This window comes from Cantharellus anzutake, assembly GCF_015039405.1.
Source record: "Cantharellus anzutake strain C23 chromosome Unknown EI90scaffold_237, whole genome shotgun sequence".
NCBI classification, from domain to species: Eukaryota; Fungi; Basidiomycota; class Agaricomycetes; order Cantharellales; family Hydnaceae; genus Cantharellus; species Cantharellus anzutake.
The window spans coordinates 78,672-99,176 of NW_024067187.1; the positions used below are offsets into that span (position 1 = coordinate 78,672).

At 49.8% G+C, this 20,505-nt stretch overlaps 7 protein-coding genes across 7 annotated transcripts; 2 read left to right on the forward strand and 5 right to left on the reverse strand.

The window, feature by feature from the left end:
- Positions 1 to 419: 419 nt before the first annotated feature.
- EI90DRAFT_3138767 (uncharacterized protein) lies at positions 420 to 2,367 on the reverse strand (the record flags this gene model as incomplete). Its single annotated transcript, XM_039064905.1, has 4 exons — positions 420 to 1,295; positions 1,368 to 1,894; positions 1,959 to 2,062; positions 2,123 to 2,367. The coding sequence occupies 4 exons, from the start codon at positions 2,365 to 2,367 to the stop codon at positions 420 to 422; spliced, it is 1,752 nt and encodes a 583-aa protein (XP_038907751.1).
- A 1,837-nt stretch (positions 2,368 to 4,204) lies between these two features.
- Positions 4,205 to 5,938, reverse strand: EI90DRAFT_3098000 (uncharacterized protein). The gene is made up of 3 exons (XM_039062543.1): positions 5,849 to 5,938; positions 5,255 to 5,778; positions 4,205 to 5,189 (listed from the first exon to the last, which is right to left on the reverse strand). The coding sequence occupies exons 2-3, from the start codon at positions 5,717 to 5,719 to the stop codon at positions 4,347 to 4,349; spliced, it is 1,308 nt and encodes a 435-aa protein (XP_038907752.1). The 5' UTR covers positions 5,720 to 5,778; positions 5,849 to 5,938; the 3' UTR covers positions 4,205 to 4,346.
- A 479-nt stretch (positions 5,939 to 6,417) lies between these two features.
- On the forward strand, positions 6,418 to 10,181 carry EI90DRAFT_3098004 (uncharacterized protein). The gene is made up of 7 exons (XM_039062544.1): positions 6,418 to 6,977; positions 7,035 to 7,088; positions 7,140 to 7,349; positions 7,402 to 7,551; positions 7,601 to 7,791; positions 7,840 to 8,348; positions 8,404 to 10,181. Exons 1-7 carry the CDS (start codon positions 6,614 to 6,616, stop codon positions 9,716 to 9,718), a joined length of 2,793 nt encoding a protein of 930 aa, XP_038907753.1. The 5' UTR covers positions 6,418 to 6,613; the 3' UTR covers positions 9,719 to 10,181.
- EI90DRAFT_1046918 (uncharacterized protein) lies at positions 9,901 to 12,277 on the reverse strand. Its single transcript, XM_039051435.1, has 3 exons — positions 11,716 to 12,277; positions 10,986 to 11,655; positions 9,901 to 10,925 (listed from the first exon to the last, which is right to left on the reverse strand). Exons 1-3 carry the CDS (start codon positions 12,168 to 12,170, stop codon positions 10,083 to 10,085), a joined length of 1,968 nt encoding a protein of 655 aa, XP_038907754.1. The 5' UTR covers positions 12,171 to 12,277; the 3' UTR covers positions 9,901 to 10,082.
- Positions 12,278 to 13,219: 942 nt separating this feature from the next.
- On the reverse strand, positions 13,220 to 14,450 carry EI90DRAFT_1046902 (uncharacterized protein). The gene is made up of 3 exons (XM_039051434.1): positions 13,988 to 14,450; positions 13,541 to 13,921; positions 13,220 to 13,478 (listed from the first exon to the last, which is right to left on the reverse strand). Exons 1-3 carry the CDS (start codon positions 14,055 to 14,057, stop codon positions 13,249 to 13,251), a joined length of 681 nt encoding a protein of 226 aa, XP_038907755.1. The 5' UTR covers positions 14,058 to 14,450; the 3' UTR covers positions 13,220 to 13,248.
- A 1,453-nt stretch (positions 14,451 to 15,903) lies between these two features.
- EI90DRAFT_2875185 (uncharacterized protein) lies at positions 15,904 to 16,177 on the forward strand (the record flags this gene model as incomplete). The annotated part of the gene is made up of 2 exons (XM_039053873.1): positions 15,904 to 15,940; positions 16,038 to 16,177. Coding segments are annotated over 2 exons (177 nt in total), but the record flags the coding sequence as incomplete, so codon positions are not given.
- Positions 16,178 to 16,652: 475 nt separating this feature from the next.
- EI90DRAFT_3098026 (uncharacterized protein) lies at positions 16,653 to 19,513 on the reverse strand. Its single transcript, XM_039062545.1, has 5 exons — positions 18,643 to 19,513; positions 18,475 to 18,550; positions 18,378 to 18,405; positions 17,997 to 18,263; positions 16,653 to 17,905 (listed from the first exon to the last, which is right to left on the reverse strand). The coding sequence occupies exons 1-5, from the start codon at positions 19,104 to 19,106 to the stop codon at positions 16,938 to 16,940; spliced, it is 1,803 nt and encodes a 600-aa protein (XP_038907757.1). The 5' UTR covers positions 19,107 to 19,513; the 3' UTR covers positions 16,653 to 16,937.
- Between the last annotated feature and the right edge of the window lie 992 nt (positions 19,514 to 20,505).

Below are 20,505 nucleotides of genomic sequence, written 5' to 3' on the forward strand. Positions count from 1 at the left end.
CATGAATCTTCTTGCTTCCAAAACAAATCAATGCGTCGACGTCATTTTTACGTGAACTTCACGTTCAACTGTTGGAGACCTAATTTGAAGTTTAACTCGTTTGGTCCAGTATATACAGCTGGAATATTCCACCCCCCCGGGTCCTCTAGCTGCCGCTCTCTGCAGCATCTTTCTTGCCTTGCAATGCGCCTGCCATCTTACCAGATGAGCAGCTATACTACAAGTGACTCTAAATATCGGAGGGATAAGATTTTCGAAGTGTCCATGGCGTTGGGTTTTCGAATCCAGGCCAGACACATGCGTATGTCAAGTATAAGTACATTTATGTATGGAGACGAGATTATAATGGCAAAGAAATTACAAAGAAAGAGCGAGGGGGTTTAACCCCCGTGTCAAATGCAGGTGCTGGGGGTGTTACCCTAAACATCCTGGATGCCCCCCGTTGCTTTTTTGCACTGAATCGTCGGATCGGAAAGGGTTATCAAACCATTAACTAGTTCAAACCAATCAGCCTCGTTCGCCCTTCGCTCAAGAAGCTTCTTCCTCTCTTCTTCCTCAAGGTTGTCCCAGTAGCATTTGATCCTTGGAATCACACTCCTACGATTCACTCTAAGCCTCCGATCATCGACGAACCGATCTCCGGTCCCGGGCAATGATGGCAACTCGGTCGCACATTTCTGCTTGAGGAAATCTACCAGACCGTTCATGAGGATGTTCGATTCGTCTCGCTCCGCAACCTCGACGAGTCGATGTCCCCGCTGGAATGGATCATACTTGCACCGCTTCCTTGGATCACGGGGGCACTGACTACATTGACGTGTCTCTTCACACGCCAATTCCCGGAAGAGCGCGTCTCTGTTCACGAAAGATCCGTCCTTGATCACTCGAGTGGCGAAGATTGATTGGGCAACGGCTAAGAGTGCAGGTGGGAAATCTCTTGGTAGCCCAAGGATGAAAAGGGAGTCAGGAGGAAAGTCGGAGCTTAAACTCATAGTATGTTTGTAAAGAGGGTGTATTCCGTTACCGTTGGTCGAGAGCTTCTGATCATCGATATATTCGGTGTTGCATGACCTTCTATCTGAATGCTCGGCAAGTGCACCTCCTTTTGTGAGGAAGGGGATTTTCGTTTCGTATCCAGTTGCGAGAATGACGCTATCGATGTCTTCCTCACATTTGGTTGCCCCCTCACTGTCCACGAAGCAGATGGCATCCTCCTTGAAGTATGATAATCGACCCACTGAGATAGGATCACCATTAAGCGGGCACTGGTTCGTTGACGATCGTGCAATGTATACCTATCACCGACAAAAACTCAGTTACAATAGGAGACAATGACAAACAAATGGAAACCGGGGGAGGGCTCGTACCTTTTTAGCGCTTTTGTTAACGTCCCGTGCAATATCCTCACCACCACCACCAGACCCGGCGATAAGAACGGTGCGACCAGCGTAAGGTTCTGGGCCCATGTAGTAGATCGAATGTCGTATCTCCCTCGGAAGCTTCAACTTTTCATCGTTTTTGGAAAGCCACTCGTCCTCTCCCCTGAATTTAGCTTTTCGAGGGTACGCAGCTTGACCGACGGCGACAATGAGATGATCAAATTTCTCTTGTATCGTCTCCTTTTCGGACTCCGGGGTACACGCAGCAGAGAACGAAGAACGATTAAACCGTTGCGCCGATTCGCCGCTTTTCGGCTTTTGGATAGTCAGTTCCCATTGACCACTCTCAGCGGTACCGACCCAGCGAGCCTTGGTGACCTCATGCTGCCACTTGACTTTTTGTTCAAAGTCATCTTTGAGCTCGTTCTCGAAGAGGTTTTTGTGGTACTTGTACATCTCCTCCGCCGGCGGATACAAGTCGAGCTTGGCCGGGAAGGGGATGCCAGGAAGGGTATCTAAGAAAGGATGAGACGATCCCGTTGGTTTCCATATCGTGGAGGTACCAGTACGCTGACTTACTATAAGGATGTGGCGTACTCGTATAAACCCCAGGGTAAAGCGGAGTCTCCGGTAGACAGCCTGAGGAAGCCTTCTCAGGTCCAGGTTTTTCCTCTTGTTTAAGCCTTTGGGGGTCAAGTTCTTACAGATCAGCAAGAACTCCTGATAGCAAATGTAGCACCCACCATATGCCGCCCACATCGTGACGTTTCTCGAACAGGACGACGTCCCAGTCGAGATTATACCCTGCTTTATAGTCTTTGACGACTTTGAGGAACGAGAGACCTGCGGTTCCGGCACCTATGACAGCTACGCGCTTTGGCGACTGATGGACTTGGAGAGTTTGCTGCTCGGGCACTCTAAGCGAATACCCCCATAACAGAAGATCACCGAGCAAGGTTGGGAGTGCCAAGATTGACTTGAGCAGCATCTTTGGCAAGCCTGCAAGAGGTGCGAGAGTGAGGAAACACGCGGTGACTTGTACAGGGTAACCAGCCCCCAAGATATAGAGGTCGAGGCCGGACCAGCCATACCGACAGGAAGAACCAAACTCTCTCAATGGTACAATAGCCAGACGAGGGACGCTGACAGGAGTAGACTTTTTTGACTAAATTCTCTCAATGTCGCAGGGACCGGACCAGCCATGCTTTTTGTTTACCCAAATCCTCTCACATTAATGACGGCCGTGCTGACAGGAGTGGACTTTTTCAACCAAATTCCCTCAATTACGGATCAGTCATGCTGACAGGAGAGGAATTTTTCCAACCAATGACGGAAAGGGCGGGAGCAGCCGTGCTGACAGGAGTGGACATTTTTTTAAAAATCCAAATACACACTCTGCCATGCCAGCAGGAGTGGACTTTTTCCCAACCAAATTCCCTCATCGACTGCAGAGGATGGATCAGCGGTGCGGATAGGAGTGGATTTTTTCAACCAGATTTTCTCAGTGACCCACGCTGACCAAAATCCTCAAATTGACGGACGGGCCGGATGTGCCATGTTGACACGAGTGTATACAGGAGTACGACCCGGACCAGCCATGGCGACAGGAGCACAAATTCCACCAAGGAGGTACGGAGCCCGCGTCCACTACTCTGACTAAATGCGGCTATAGTACGTTAAGTAACAATAAGCGCTCCCCAAAATGTCGATCGTCGAGTTATTCCCGATATATATGCGATCAAATCAGATCAAGCCAATTGTGGATGACATCTTGACGGAACGGAATATCGAGTCCGTATTGGACTCAACTCCGCAGCGGATTTGCGGCGCCTAAATCCGTGCGAAACCACTAAATCAAGCCTGAAGCAAGATCTAACGATGGAAGCCAAGTGACCCTTAAGCGACCAGTCACTTCAATGGCCACGGACGAAGTTCTCGGGGAATGGTTTCCACCCCTCACTTCCTTCCTGCTGTAGCCATAGAGCGTTCGAAAGACGCAACTTCAACCCGCTAGCTGCCTCAAGCGTTCATGATTGGTCATTCAGTTGTTGACACTCCAGCAGATCCACCGATCTGGCAGCCCGAGGTAGCATCATGTCATGCGCGTAGTACGACGCCCTCGAGCCCCACGCCTTGTTTCTTAAAACGCCCGCCTTAGGACGCCCAGGTATGTTCTTCCATACGATTCACCTGCGAGGGAGATATAGAACCTATTATATGACTATGACCCCAATAGTGAGGTGTTGTCCGCGCAAGGACAAACCTCCTAGTACCTGAGTTGTTTCTGTTTGCTCCTCGTCAGGAATGCCGGACAAAGCCCTTGTAGGTGTCCTCAATGTCCTCTGCTGGTCTCCTTGAAACTCGGAGACTAATTTCAAGGAGCTCTGTCCAGTGGGCCGTTCCGTCACCGACAACAGCGTTAACTTTCTTATGTAACATGCCCAAGCCCATGAGGTTTCTGCCGAGCAATAGGCTCATTTGGAGCATATCGAGTCAAAGTAAGTGGTCCCAAAAAGAGCGGCGGAGAGAGGTGACCACTGACTTGAAGTCGCCGAGCATCTCTCCAACAAAATTTGAGCGTGGAACCAGAGTCCGGGTTCTTGAGCATGCGAACACGAGCTGTGATGCCCGTCGCCCACGGCTGCGCAGGCCAGGAAAGGCTGAGTTGGCAGCTTCTACCTCTACTACGAACCCATTAGCCAAGCACCATCGCCGAGACGGCAACTGGACGCGCGAACAAGATCAATGAGCAAGTGGCTGTGATGCCAACAACTCCAGAGTTGAATTTTCCTCGATCATGAGTTGACCCAGCAGGCATCGGAGCGCTAGGCAGGATCCCAGCCTCTACTAAAGTAGATGGGAGTGCGATAATGTTATGATGGTAAAATTACAATAGCTCTCGGGCGACTAGGCACTGAAAACCCTAATATTGTATCTACTGTACTAAGAAGACTTTTTTTGCAAGGATCAAATGATTAGATCAGACTCGTCGGGGGTAGGAGGTAACGGATGTGCCGCCATATAATCAAGAAGTTCAATCCAATCTTCCTCCGTCCTCCTCCCAGCAACCATCTTTTCCGCTTCACCACGTTTCTCAAGTTCCCTCCAAGTGAAAAACATCTGGATAAGTGTAGGCAAATCGTCGGTCCTTCTCCGCCAATCCTCAACGTACCGACCACCACTTCCAAGTAACGGTAGCCCAGTGACGTTCTTCTCTTTGAGAAAATCTATGATACCATCCATGAAGATGTTCGCTTCTTGCCATTGTCCGGTAAAATCAATGAGCGAATGGGCCCGTTTATCGGGATCGTATCCTGCCCGTCGAAGACGTTCCTCGTCCTCCTCCAATTCCCGAAGGAGCGAAATTCTGTCGGCCACGAGAGATGGATCGGCGATAACCCGAGTAGCAAAAATAGCTTGGGCAGCATCGGCGAGGGCAGGTGGAGGAGTCCTTGGCAGCCCAAGAACGAAAAGGGAGTTAGGAGGAAAGCGCGAACTTAAACTCATCGTGTGCCTGTAAAGAGGGCGCATGTATTTCCCGTTGCTCGTCAGTGGCAGAGGAGGTGGTGGATGGATATGTGAAGTGTTGTGTGATTTTGCTTTCGGGTCGATGACAAGTGCATCTCCCGCACTCAGAAAGGGAACAATATGACGATATCCAGTTGCAAGAATAACGCTATCGACATCTGTCACAGAGGATCCATCTTCAAAGTAAATGGCATCACGATCAAAGTTTCTTAATCGAGGCTTCGGAATAATGAATGGATTCGAGGGGTCGCCTTTCCTTCCCGACGACCGTGCGATATATACCTATCACAACAACACAAGTTATACCAGAAAAAAAGTCGACAAGAAAAAAAATGGAAATGGTGTACCTTGGTAACGAATGGGGTAATGTGGTTCGCAATGTCCATGCCACTGACACCACCACCGACGACGAGGACGGTGCGGTTTGTATAAGGTTCTGGACCCATAAAGTACATAGAATGTCGTATATCCCTCCGGAACGGGGATTTGGGGTCACTGCTCGATAGCCAGTCATCTCTTCCGGGAAAGTCGTTCACAAGAGGGTACCGGTTTTGACCAGTGGCCACGATGAGATGATCGAATTTCTCGTATATTGTCTCCAATTCATCTACCGGGTCCAGCAGGACCGAGTACCAAAAACGGGCGGGCTCCTGCGCAGTCACAGGCAGGCTTGTTCGTGGTCTTCGGATGGTGAGCTCCCAATGGCCGTGGGTGGCATTACCGGACCAGCGGGCGACAGTGACATTATGCCGCAAATGAACCCAGCCAGTGAGATTGTAGTTCGCAGCGACATCTTTGTGGTACTGGTACATGGATTGTGCGGGTGGAAATAAGTTCAGCTCGGGAGGGAAGAGGAGGTGGGGATGAGTATCTAGAAATGGATGAGATGAAAACATTAATTGTGGGAAATAGGTTGATGACAGGAGGGGGTGTAAACTCACTAATGGGATGAGGCGAATTCGTGCGAAGGTCAGGATAAAGCGCAGTCTCTGGTATAAGAGGAGGCTCAGGCTTGACCTTTTGTTCGAGCCTGTTAGTTCTTTTACAGTCAGCAATGTATGCATCACATCTGTGAAGTCTCTGGGAAAAAAAATGATGGATTGCAACATACCATACACCGCCTATATCGTGACGCTGCTCGTACAAGACAACTTCCCAGCTGACATGATCGTTCTCCCGTTGATAGTCCTGGCTGACCTTCAGGAACGAAAGACCCGCCGTTCCGGCACCCACGACAGCAATGCGTTTTGGCGACGAGGAACTGTCTTGCAAACGAGTCGGCTCAGGTCCAGGTACTCCAAACGGATGGTACTGCCCTGCCAGTGACAAGAAACGGCCGATCAAGGCTGGGATGGTTAATATCGAGTCCACCAGCATCTGTCGTTTTTCGCAAGCGCTAAATCGTTGTACCCGTTTTGCCCTTGGGCCGCTCCCCACCCGGTGATTATTGCATAGGCTATAGCGGAGTTGGCCGGACTCGACTGTATCACCCCTTGCCGTGACAAACGTCATAAATGCGATTAAGCTCCTATACATACAAATGTCAAGCCTTATGCTTTAAAAAAAAAAGAGCACACCTTAGGTAGTAAGTAGATGGACTTTACAAAGCGAAGACACGGAGATATCTCTGCTGTCAGTCGTATGGTCAGAATGGGAAAAAAGGACCCTAAGTTACAGAGGACCCTCCGTTACGCGTCACGCATGTCATGGGCCATCCCAACTCCCCTCCCAAAATCATGTCCTCCAGCCAGAGGCCTCAGCAGGTGCCTGGGGGTTCACCTGAACTCCATCCATCTAATAGTGCCACCGCATTGGAGGACGCTTCTTATTACCTTGGGCGAAGCTTTCAACCCGATGACAATGTCGATCGGGTTCGGCGAAACCTGGGCCGTGCCTGGTTCACTGTCCACCGGGCTCTTGCCACTGATCCAAACTTAAAGGGCCGTCTTAGAAATGAGACCGAATTCGATGCTTATGTCAAGCCTGGGAGCAATGAAGAGCTGGAACTTGTCAAGTTGCTTTTCAGTATGGCGAACAACCAGGTTCCCTGGAGTGATTTATTTAAACATGGTGCATTGCCTTCTACCTTTTGATGCCAAGCACTTGGTTATCATATTCTGTCTTAAGAGGCTTTTCTGAAATCTGAGGCTGAGTTAATTTACACTTCGAACTCAGCTTTGGGTGCGCAGTGAATTCAATCCTTTTGTTGACCCCCTCTGACTCGGACAACAGCCACCACACAGGCATGGAGCGGTGAATTCAAAGGCGACCTCGCAAATGTGCTTTTCGAAACTATTGCGGATGACCTTTCCAAGGATAAAACTCCTTATGCTAGGCTAACGACTATCATAAATTCATCTGGAACCGGCAAGTCTCGTATGGTGGACGAGCTTGGCAAGGAAATTATAACGGTGCCTATGTGTTTACGTCCGGGAATCAAAGGTCCTTCGTTCTGCCTTTTCTTTATAAGTATGGCTTAATCCGACTTCCATAGGAATGCCTCCTCCCGATATGAAACTCCGTGATTGGCTTGTTTCTCAGATACGCAATAGGGATACCGTTCAGAAGAGGTTACGGGGATTCTTGTTTTCTCTCTTAGTGGTCACTCTCAGAACACTGAAGACCATCGTGTCAGAGAAACAAGGTGATTATCTTCCGACCCCTCATCGGATTATTTGCTAATGGCTTTGCAGATATGGAGTTACCAAGTTTAAATTGGGAATCGTCAAAAGAAAAGCTGCAGGACTATATGCCATTGGTTGTAGATCGCCAGAGGAGGCTGGCATCTGCCTTCCGCGAGCATATGACTACGGGTCAATTATATCATGCTTCGGGTACCCATCGAAACACTTTCTACGATGAGGTAATCAAGTTGGCCGATGAGGTAAATTCCTGTCCTTCACCGTTTTTGTGAGAATGACGTTTTCTCGAGTTTGTGCAAGGCAGCACATGGGTCAAGGACGAAGCAGAACGGCAATATGGATGGTACGTTATGGGAGGCAAGGGCCTGCAAGAGGCAGGAAAGGGCCCACTCGATGCAGGCGAAAGCCTCTGTCGCTTCATAGATGAACATAAGATTTTGGAATCGAATCATGGCCCACGACGACCTCTGGTGGTCCTCGCTTTCGACGAGGCTCATGCCCTCACTGATAACCCACGTCAAACAGACTGGAATCTGTTCTCAGAGTTGCGTCGAACTCTACGACAAATCCAGGACTTCCCAATATTCTCAATCTTTCTTTCGACAGCGGGGCGCTTCAATAAATTCTCCCCAGAGATCCGTTCTGATCCTTCAGCTCGGGTCAGAGAACCCGACAACCGTCCCCTGAATCCGATTTCCGAAATCAGTTTCGACGATCTTGCGTACCCAGCATTGAAGGATACCGTTACGATACACAGAGTGGTAGAAACCGATTGGATTTCCCATCTCGGACGCCCATTGTATGTTCACCCCAGTCATCCCTTCAGAGAGCCGCTTTCTTACCACCTCGAGTAGATTCGGGTCTTATTGGGATAAGTTCCCAGATGAGCTAGCGATTCTGGATTCTGCGAGGCAGAAGCTGCTGAACGGGCCAAATGAGCTGAGGGACGACAATTCGGCTGGTGCCCTTGCCTGCCTCTCCGTACGTTTAGCGCTGGAGTTCAACACAGACGTTTCAGCCCACGCTGTAAGCTGTGTCCAGGTTGAACGGCATATGCGACTCTGCCTCTCAGCGACTGCTGGATTCGAGGAATTGATTACCATTCCTGGGTCCGAACCACTTCTGGCTGAGGCTGCCTATGAACTCATGAGGGATACGCATAGGAACGCAGTGCACCATTTGGCGAACCATTCGGATCTGAACTGCATCGACCGTGGGCGGCGTGGTGAGCTAATTGCGACTCTGCTGATCATGCAAACATACGACGCAGCACGGGAAATTAGTGGTAGAAGATGGGTGTCTGTGGCCAACTTCATGGAGGCCTTACTTCCGACGTGGAACTATGAGATGCTCCTTCAATCCAGCCCGACATCTTGGCTCGTGAAGGATGGGCCCAAGAATCGCGACAACACATTCCAGGCGATATTCAAGGACTACGGCATGTGGTTTAACCATGTCATCAAGATCGAGACACAGGAGATGATCTCAAGCAACCATCTGTGGAAATTTGTTACGCGTGGGGCGATGATATTGTGTGCGACTAATCAAGAAGGCATTGATATTGTTTTGCCCATTTGTCACACGACACGAAATCTTTGCCCAGATTCTATGACGGCCATGGTCATCCAGGTGAAGAATGCGCCGACTTACAAGGCAACACTCAAATCGTCATTGTTTGATACGATGGATCGTGCTGTACTATTCTCCACCTCCGACTCCGACTTTGCTGAGGCTTCAGGGGAGCCGAATATCACAGAGCTGGCGGAGCCCAAGAAAAAGAAAAGGAAGATGGCCCCAGGGCCAAGTGTGATTCCGAAGCCAGAAGCGGCGGATCTGAAGCCGGTTATCCGAGTGGTATTTGACTTGGCTTCTCCAGAACCTGCTGTAGTCTTCAGGCAATGGCCTGAGGTCCAGCATCATTTCAGCGGGTTTACTACCTTTGATATCTGGCTGGCAGGCCTCTCATGCAAAACATTCAAGCAGATTCAAGAGGCGGATCTGGAATCCTACCAAATACTTTTAGAGCGTTCACTTATGCCTCACGATGCACTCAGTTTGAAGGATGAACCAAATGTAGGTGAGAAGGCAAGGCAAGGCAAGGAGGCCAGTAGGCAGAGCATGGTGCCGTTGATCCTCCCAGGACTTAGCCATCATGGTATTCATCTCTAGGATCGAAAAACTGTCTAGGACTCCGCATCCCTAGCTGATTGACTTTCAATGCATACACTTAGGACTTGAATGTACTTTGGCAATTATGATGTTCTTATTCTCCGATGTGTTGCAACTATCGAAAGATGCAACAGCTAGCTCCATTCAGCTTTAGCTCATCGGCCAAGGAGAATGCATAACTAGTGCTTCGAATCGCACAAAGGAGAATGGGATCTTATGTGCCAGTGGTATGATACCAGCCCTCGAATTGAATTTTCCACGATCATGAGTTGACCAAGGCGCCCGTCTACAAACCCAAATGCGCACTGACCTGAACAGATTGTAATATCGTGCTGAGGCTTTGAGCTGTGACGCAACGTTCTCATTAAACTTTTGGATCAACCTCGATGGGAGTAGGAGGCAACGGATGTGTCTCCAGATAGTCAAGCAGTTCAGCCCAATCTTTCTCTGTCCTCCTCCCAGCGAGCAGCTTTTCCGATTCACCACGTTTCTCGACCTCCCTCCAAGTGAACAACATTCCGACAAGCGCACGCAAATCCCCATGCTTTCTCCGCCAATCATCGACGTACCGACCACCACTCCCAGGCAATGGTAGTCCAGTGACGTTCCTCTCCTTGAGGAAATCTATAAGGCTCTCCATCCAGAGGTTCGACGCTTGCCCAAGATCGCCAAGATCGACGAGCGTATGTGCTCGCTTATCGGGATCATATCCTGCCCGTCGAAGACGTTCCTCATCCTCCTCCAATTCCCGAAGGAGTGAAATTCTGTTGGCAACGAGAGATGGATCGGCGATAACCCGGGTAGCGAAAATAGCTTGAGCAGAATCTCCGAGCGCAGGTGGAGGAATCCTCGGCAGTGCAAAGACAAAAAGAGAGCTAGGAGGGAAATAGGAGCTCAAACTCATCGTATGTTTGTAAAGAGGATGCATGTATTTTCCGTTGCTCGTGAGCCGTAGAAGAGGGGGCGGATGGATGTGTGAAGTGTTGTGTGATTTTGCATTGGGGTCGATAACAAGTGCATTTCCAGCAATCAGAAACGGCACGATATAGCGGTATCCAGTTGCAAGGATAACGCTATCAACATCTGTCACGGAGGATCCATCTTCAAAATAAATGGCATCACGATCGAAGTGTGACAATCGAGGCTTTGGAATAAGGAAATGGTTCGACGGGTCGCCTTTCATCCCTGCCGATCGTGCAATGTATGCCTATCGCCAACACGATTAATTATGCCAAGGCAAAACGGAGACAAAATAGAAGTGGTGTACCTTAGCAGCGAATGGGGTAATGTGGTTCCCAATATCCATGCCACTAACACTACCCCCGGCGATAAGAACAGTGCGATTTACGTAAGGTTCTGGGCCGTTGAAGTAGATAGAATGTCGTATGTCTCTCCGGAACGGAGACTTAGGATCACTGTTCAATAGCCAGTCATCTCTTCCGGGAAAGTTATCCACAAGAGGGTACCGATTTTGACCGGTGGCCACGATGAGGTGATCGAATTTTTCGTATATAGTCTCCAAATCGTGTTCTGAGCCCTGTAAGACTGAGCACCAAAAATGGGTGGGATTCTGCATAGTCCCGGATGGGCAAGTTTTTCGTGGTCTTTGGATGGTAAGTCCCCAATGGCCATGGGTAGCATTACCAAACCAGCGAGCGGTAGTGACATTATGCCGCAAATGAATCGAGCCAGTAAGGTTGTAGTGCGCGACGACATCTTTGTGGTACTGGTACAAGGACTGCGCGCCAGGAAATAAGTCCAGTTCGGCGGGGAATGGGAAGTTCGGAAAGGTATCTAAAATTGACGAGGTAGAGCGACGATAGAATGATGGGAGGGGTGCATACTCACTAACGGGGTGCGGCGAATTCGTACGAAGGTTGGGGTAAAGCGGAGTCTCTGGTAGAAGAGGGGGCTCAGGCTTGACCACTTGCTCAAGCCTGTAGTTCATACGATCAACACTACATGCATGACAACTGAAGAAAAACGCCACCACATACCATACGCCACCTATATCGTGGCGCTGTTCGTACAGGACAACTTCCCAGTTGACATCACGCTCTCGCTGGTACCCCAGGCTGACTTTAAGGAACGAGAGACCTGCCGTTCCGGCACCCACGACGGCTATGCGTTTTGGCGGCGAAGAGATGTCTTGCGGCTGGGAAGTTCGAAGACCTGGTTGCCCAAGCAGTTCGAAAGGACGCTGCCACGGGGAAAAATGGCTGATCAATGCTCGAAGAGTTAATATCGAGTCCAGCAGCATCCTCAACGGTGTCGTTTTTCCGTAGTAGTCGTCGTTGGCTATTTCACTCACAGCCTTCGGGCGGGCGGCTCGTGAGAGCGCACTGGCAGGGCAAACGGTATTCAGAATAGATACTCGGAACAAAAGCGAAATCACCCGGATTTGATCATGAGGAGAATTAATGGCCTTCCTTCGTTCAATTTGGTGAGTCATCACTTGCTGTTCGGCCGCCGTTCCCGCGTGCCTCGGTTCAGCTTCAAGTTCGCTGTTTCATAGTTGCTCTCCTGCTCAACATAACATAGAGAGGCATGCTTGCGGAGAGTCGTGACACTGCCGGTGCCTGCCAAATGTGTCAACTTTGTCATTGACAGGATTTATTACTGTATGAGTGGCTGTTCAACGCTTACTTGACAACGGGCCGAGGCTATGAAAATTATACAGTGCCTTATCACGTATTGAGAATCCCCTGTGCGCTAGGTCCTCCCACCTAGATCATGTATGCAAAGGTGATCTTCAGGTCGGAAGGTCTATTTTTTTGTCATTTGTTATCGCGTTCGCTACATTTAGTCCTTCACAGGAGACTGGTCACGTCGATACGGTCGCGTTTTTGGAAGCAGGATTTCAGCCCGTTCTTGGAGGCATCATTAAAAGGAATCGTGCAGTCATTCGGTAATGCAGTTTCCCTGGTTCACGAAGAAGAGTCCGTACTGCGAAGATGGGACGTATGACGAAACTTTTTCATAGACTTTTGTAAAGTTAACAGCCTTCCTATCCGCTGCAGAACGCTGTGGAGGGACACCGCACCATGAAATCACAATGAACCTTCAATCTCGGTACGTTTTTTTTCGCTTTTTTCATTGTCAGGGATTCGAGCATGCAGCTGTGGGTGGGTGTCGCGAGATATTTAATACGTACCTTCTGAATAACAGTAATAATGATTCAAGCATGTGGACGAATTGTGAAGAAGTGTAGTGATGAGACGTACAGCGATTTGTGCCCTCGATGTCGGAATTTTAGCTGATGAGAGTGAGATGGTGGCAATGGGATGGTAAAGACATGTCCGAGTAGGAGATTACCATACTTGGAGTCTCCTCAATACAAGATCTTTGGCGATCGATTGCACTTCAGAAATTGATCACCGGAAGGCAAGCAGGCATAATAGTAGTACTACTGGCTTGCAAAATGTGGGTTGAGTACAATGAGCTCTATCGCTTTTCCCAAGCACCTCAATGAGAAAGCAGCACTGCCACGTAATCACGAGGGGGCGGAACAGATCCGCCACACAAATTTTTCAAGAGCTCAGAAGTGGAATTTCCCCCGCCCACTCGGGTTTTTCGGCCTCTCCGACAAAGAACGTCGCTAGGTCATTCCTCGAAAGCAACCATCCTACATACCGATCTCCTACAAATCCTACCTTCAATGAACCTCCTTTGGAATCGTTCAACGTTGGAACTCGCGCCAACGTCACGTTCAGACCATCCGATGCCTCCGAATGCACGAGCTCTCCGGTCGCCACCACGTCTATCAGGGGGTTGGGAGGTTAGCATCCCACTCTCTTGGGCAAGTGAGCGGAACAGTTATACCTTCCCAAGCCGAATGACCTATGAGTTTTATGCCTGCTACAAGGGACTCACGAACGAGTGAGAAATGATCCTTGGGCGATTTTACAGACACGGTTGAAAGAAGTACGATATTTTTTATATCATGCATTTTCATCAGTTTGAATATGATTTCGTATCCTTTCGTGATAGGGTTTCCCTGTGGCTGGCCAACCTTTGCGCCAAGCACGGAGATGATGCCCTTCACTACAGGGAAATCTTCCAGTTTCGAAAAGCACGACTCCAGTGCGGCCTCGTCATCCAATTGTCCGACTACGACGCGGACCAAAGGGGAGTTTCGTACATCTTCAGGAAGCTTGTCAGGGGACCGCACGTAAAGTGTGAGATAATTTCCTCGAGAAAGAGCTTTGGATGAAAGCAAAAGAGTGTGAGGTGAATGTCATCAGCATTCAATATCTCCGACGTCATTACCTAGCTCGATGATCTTCAACCCCGAAGGGCCTGTTGAGCCAAATAGAATGAAGTGGCCAGGAGGCTGCATGTCCGTTTAACCACTCAAGTGCTTCACTCTCGTCGATCTACGGCGTTGAGCAAATCTCGAACTCCGCCTGGGATCGCCTCCACGTGCAACAACAATATTCTCATGCGAACGACTTGCTTACATAAGGATCTGTCGCAATATTTTTGCCAAGTGGCGACATTTCAGCGCCATCCTATTCGTCGGATTGACGCCATGCTGCTGCCAATGGCTTCACTGATTCTCTTAAGGGAGGGTTCTGAGACAACCACTATCTATAGGTGCATCTTCTCGTCTTTGTGTGTCGGCAACGGCTCCGCCTCGCACCCTGTCTCTAACCTCCAACCTGATTCTCGGACGGATCTTCTGCCGTGTCCATAAATACTCGCAGGCCCGCCCTTGTTGCATCTTCTCGGGACCTCAATTTAAACACGACTTTTTTTTCGGTGAAACCTCAGGCTGTCATCCACCTTTTGGAGAGCTAATGACAATATCTGGTCGATCAACACCCTCCCCAAAACCTTCCGTGCCGCCCATTCCGCGCCGAAGATCCACACGTGTGCGCGTGGGATCAGATTCGCTGCATGGGGAGAAAAGCGTGCTCGGCCCTTCCAAGAATTCAAAATTAAGAACTCGCGACGAATTGCACCATTCTTCGTCTCCCGAAATTAATCCTCTTAAGTCTGTTGACAGGCTGGATCGGTCAAAAGAGAGGATTGGTACGAAGTTCCTCCGTTGGAACATCGACTTAAGTCGTCAGTAAGCAGATACTTTTTCTCCCCCACCCAATATTACCAGCCTCACAGCGCCATGCAGATGAATTCGAGGTTGCCTAATGATCCACCCCCTGGAGCGGGACAATCTGGCCGGGGTCAGCCAAGGCGCTCAGTGGGAAATCCTCAGTATACCCAATCAGGGTCAACATCATCGCGTAATACCAGTGTCGGTGATCCCGGCGTAGCCGCACGAGGTACAAGCCCAAGACGGGGTGTTCCGATTCAATACTCGACAAGTCACGGTCACCCGTCCCCACCCACCTCGTTCGCTCCGTCTGATACTTATCCTGCAAACGCGCCCACAGTTACAGGTCCTTTGCTCAACCTGGCTTTCCTACCGCTCCCCAAGCAGCTCCTACGTCTCTGTATTTTCCTCCCTTTGACCTGGCGCATTTATCGCCAGAACAACAGCAAGTCGTAATCAATGCCCATTATCAAATTTTATTGCTTGGCGCTCAGCAGCAACAGCAATCAATTCACCACACTCACCAATCATCTTCGATTCACCCTCAGCCTCAGCCTCATTCTTACAGCGGATGTTGCCTCCCATCGTTAACCCCGGATCTAACACACCTCAATGTACGCTTGATAATACATTCCTATCCGTTCTCCCACAGGATTGAAATGATCCCATCACACACTCTCTAGTTTTGGCCCAATCTTCGCATCCTACCCTACCTTCGGGTCTGCCGAATCACCCATCAGGCTTCGCGAACCCCCCACCCGACCTGTCGACCTTGTACGCCTCCTTTGGCCAGCCACTCTTACCACCCACTGGACTTTTCAATCCCGCCCAACAACAAGCAAGCTCGGGAAATCTTCTCACAACGCCATTGGTCCCTCACTCTCCCACTGGGCATGCATCCGGTTCCAGTTCGCTTCCTCAATTCACGACGGCTCAGGGTCTACCACGAAGCTTTTCAAATTCGCCACCATCACAACCATCACCCGTCTCGTCGTCCACCCTTAGTTTTAGCGGTCCCCCAGGGACCGGGCCCAGTTCGGTCCCACTCGTTCAGGGCACGGCTCCCGCGCCGCACTCACACTCAGATTCGGGCCCTGAAGAGGATGACCTCGCTGAAGCGGCTGCTATCGCTGACGAAAAAAGACGACGGAATACTGCTGCTAGCGGTACGTGACCATCTGTTTTCAAATTCTAATCCCTTTCTAATCCTACCTTCCTTTTATTTCATCCATCCGACATTTGTTTGTTTGTTTTTTTTTCCAGCGCGATTCCGAACCAAGAAGAAACAACGTACATTGAATCTTGAACGGAATATCCAAGATTTGACTGGACGAGCAGAAGATTTGGAGAAAGAAGCTGGGGAGCTTCGTAAGGAGAATGAATGGTTGAGAGAAATGGTCGTTCTGAAGGGGAGACGTGCATTAGGGATTGACCAACAACCAGGGACATCATCAGGACAAGCGAGTGGGAGTGGGAGTGGGAGCGGGAATGCTGCTAGTGTCCCAGTTCGAGCGTCTTCCGGGGGTGTTGCAGGTTCTCGTTCGGGTGCCTTGGGTGGTGAGAGGGCCATGAGATCAAGATCGGAGAATCGAGGTATGGATATCGATGATGACGATGAGGATCAAGAGTCCGATGGTGACGATTGAGTTGTCGTCTGTGCAATTGTCAAATAGACAAATACAACTTTGAATTTCTCTTTTCAGTAACGGGAGTTGGGAAGGTGGGGAGTGTTGGGGGAGGGGGGCTGGTTGCCCTGCTGCCTTGCCTATTGCTTTCACTCTTTAGATCTCGCGTTGCCCGATTCATTTAGCCGATTGTATCGATTAACATCTCGAATGCCAATCTAGTTAGTACTATAATGGTACAAAGACTCGTGGTCCTTGGTCGATGACGTATACGAGACCCCTCTCGATCGAAAAAAAGTAGTTCAATATCAAGCTCCAAAAGTTTCTTTCCATCAATCATTTATCCAAGTGCGTTCGTAGGTAAGGAAAAGAGATAATGGTAAACCACACACACATTGAAGGGCAGGAAAAAACAAACAAACAAACAAACAAAGGAACAAAGGAACAGCCTCCTCCCTCATTCATGCACGAGAAGATAGTGAATCAGTCTGAAAACATGCTCATCATCATCAAAAGAAAACAAACAAACAAACCAAACTCAATGACCAAGCTTGGCTCCTTTCTTACTTTGCCTTGCAAGTTCTTCCGGAGCCAAAGGCCTCGGTCCGGGTAACGTCGACACACCATCCCTCCATTCCCTGGGATGGTATGGTTCACGAGGGGCACCAGGCGCATAACTGTTCCTCTCTTCCAAGTTCCATCCACCATACCCACCACCACCACCGCCACCACCGCCACCGCCACCGCCATCTGGCACGCTCATACCCACACCCCCATTCCCATTCCCACTCCACGGCACCACAGGTCTTAAAGGTGCACAAAGAATCGAAGCGAATTGCGTTTGGACACGTTTGAGGGTGTTCACAGCTTTGGAAACGGCACTCTTCGAATGAGCCGTATTAAGGAGTTCATGGATGTTCGTCATACAAGAAAGAGAAGCAGGAAGCCAAGGTCTTGGCCTTGCACGTGTGTAACGTCTTCTAGGAGACCTGACGTTTGTCGATGGCGGAGTAGGAGGTGTTGGTGAAAGGATATGAGCGTTATAGAGGTTGTTACTGTTGCTATTGCTACTTTGGATTGATGCCGACGATGTCGGCTGATGGTCATTCGTGACAGATCCAGATAAGGAGTGTTCGGTTCCGAGGAGATAAGGGTTATTGGTTATCACGCCGCTAGGCGAAGTAGGGTCAGGTGAACGATGGTGCACTGCTGGTGTGTGCGCTAGTCCAGAATGGGCGAGTTGAGAGCGTGGCGGAAGTGGAGCTGATGGACCGATATGCGCCGATGGATGGTTGACAGGGATGGACGTTGCGGCTGACAGGGTGCTTGCAGCATCGGAAGAATGCGAAGAGATGGTGGGACTGGAATTGTACTGATTAAAAGATGGCCTCATAAGTGGATCCGTGTCACCACTGGGATGGAAAGTGAGGATGGATGGATGAGTAGGATAGGGACTCGCCCGTGGCGGCTCGTTCATATTTGCTCCTATTCGACTTTGTACATCGTCTTGAAGGGAACAAGGAGGCACGTTGCCTTTATCCATCAGTAACCATGCTTCCTTCCACGTGAATGGAGTTTTTAGTTTGGTTGCTCTCACCTAAAGTTGGGAACTGCATTCCTGATTGAGAATCAGGAGAAGGTGAGACCTGTTGGGGTCCTCGTGCGCTTAAAGTCTGCTGCTGCTGCTGCTGCTGCTGTTGTTGCTCTCCCCGTAAGGCCGGCCCTTCTTCCGAACTTCGACCATTGTCACGAGGATCCGGAGACGGAGCCAAGTTTCTACGCCGAGTGCGTCCACATGTTATCTGGTGGCGTTTTAGGTTACTGAGTACTGAGAATCGCCTTTGGCACTGCGCACATTGATGCGCTAGGTGATCGGCCACACAGCAAGTCGATGCATGTAAAGGGATTTGACAAAAAAAGAAAAGAAAGGAAACGGTTGAGCATGCAGATCACAACAGGATCTCCACTCAAGACGTACGCTTCTCGCCTGTGTGAGATAACATGTGCTAACACGAGCAGGGAAATAAGCACGTTAGCATGGCAGCAAGGTTATTTTGAATGAGAGTCCAACGTACTGTGCGGAGCGAGCTAGGTCTATCGAATGTAGCGTCACACCCCATACACGTGTACGGGCGCTCGCGAGGACCTCGTCTATCCATTCGTTTAGAGTGCTTCGTTGGAGCTCGTTCTAGGGCTGCACAGTTGTTTCCCGTATTTTCGACACCCGTATTAGCGTCTAGGACCGCAGCAGGAGATGTTGCGGAATTTGAGTCAAGAGAGTAGCGGCAGCAACAGCAGCAGCAGCAGCCGTTACGTTTCCAGTTACATTTAAGCTGTAATGTGGGTATGGGGAATTGAAGCCCGAGGAATGGTCAGACGGCGAGGTATGAAACACGTTAGACTGAGAGCCCGGGTATCGGAGTTGATGCGCGCTTGCGTCCATGCCATGAGGAAGTTGACTCCCTTGCTGGGAATGATGCACATTGTCTACGGTTGGCATTCCAGAAGAGTGAAGATAGCCCATTGATGGCGTCATGACGGTCCCACCGCTGTGAGTGGCGAAAGATGGTCGACGATAGCGGTGGTCCTGAAACCAAGGTGCAGTGGCGTCATTGGGGGAAAGGATGTCCTGGACGCTCGGAAGACCTTGATGAGGGAATGAAAGAGCTCGATAGCCCGACAGCGAAGCCCAGGATTGAGAACTCATTATAGGAATGTGAAAGCGTAGAGTTTAGCGCCGAGGCACAAGGGGGAAGGGATTAGTTTCGTCCAGAATGTGTGTTTTGGTGCAAGAAAGTCCGAGTTGAGGTCGAAACGCGTAATGAGCAACGTGTAGGAGAGGCTTGAGAGAGAGGAGGGGTTAGAGGGGAAGGGGAGGGGGGAGTGAAAGTGGAGACAGGGAAAGAGAAGAGAAAAAAAAAAAGCAAAGAAAAAGGAGCGTGTACCTATGAATTGTCGTTGTGGCAGCGGAATGTGATTGCCTGGCGTAAGCTACTATAATGAACTGTAGCTCAATAAATGGTTAGGGACTAAACTTTAGGAGGAACAGCCTGTTTTTGCCACATCAGGATATGCTGAACAGGCAGGATTTCCCGTTGCAAGGGGCGTGTACACGCCCGAACACAGTGGCCGCCCATCAAGGTCCTTGATACTATCGAAGCAAGGGCGTGAGATAACCGTCCTCGTCGTAAACAACCTTATACTTTGATTTTTTTAATCACTGATCTATTACATCATTCCGTGATGATCAAGCTTGAAAGCTGCCCCGTTCACAAAACACGAACTAAGCTCGCGCGCGTGTCAGCAAAACACGAATAGTGTTCGTGGTCCTGCCAGTTCCACGCGAGACAAGCCCTGACTGACATACAAGAACCCCGTAAAACGCGCGTGCGTGTTCACCTTCTTTTGGGTCCAATTCGTGTTTGATTTCACAAATGTATATGTGATTTTTGGGGTTTTGACCCCCCCTCCCCTCCCCTCCCCTCACCCTCTCATGACTTTTGCGGGAAGAGTAGCCTTGCTGTAATGCAGCCGAGCGAACCCCTAGGGAATGCGCAACTTTATCGGGGGGATGAGGCCTAATCAAATTGCCAATGACCCTCATCCGTGAGGCATTTCCGAATGCCGAATACGCATAATTATTGGGGAGGGTTGCATACGATATATGCAAATACATTTTCATACAAAACAACCGAAATCCAGATAGAACTAGACCGCATCTAATCTGTCTCCCAAAACCATCACAGATCTGCCACCAAAAGAATTGAAAAATAGTAGTTTGCAAGTGGGTTCAACGTGTACATCCGTGACAGCGTGCTGGCGTGACGGTCGCCTTCCTTATGTACCAACGTATTACTACACCATGATCTCGTCCTGTTTCCACCACTCATCCCAGATTCTCGGGGCCCAAGCCCTTAACAATTCTTTTCACCCCCTTAGTCTCAATCGGCGCTTATTGCCCATCCGTCCCTTCAGCTGACCAAGGAAACTCGGTTTTTTGGCAACGAGCCCAACCCGGATATTTGCGTTCAACCTTTGCTTACTCTGTAACCCACCCCCACCCCCCCTTCCACCTATAAATTCACCCCCCTCCTCCCACCCCCCGA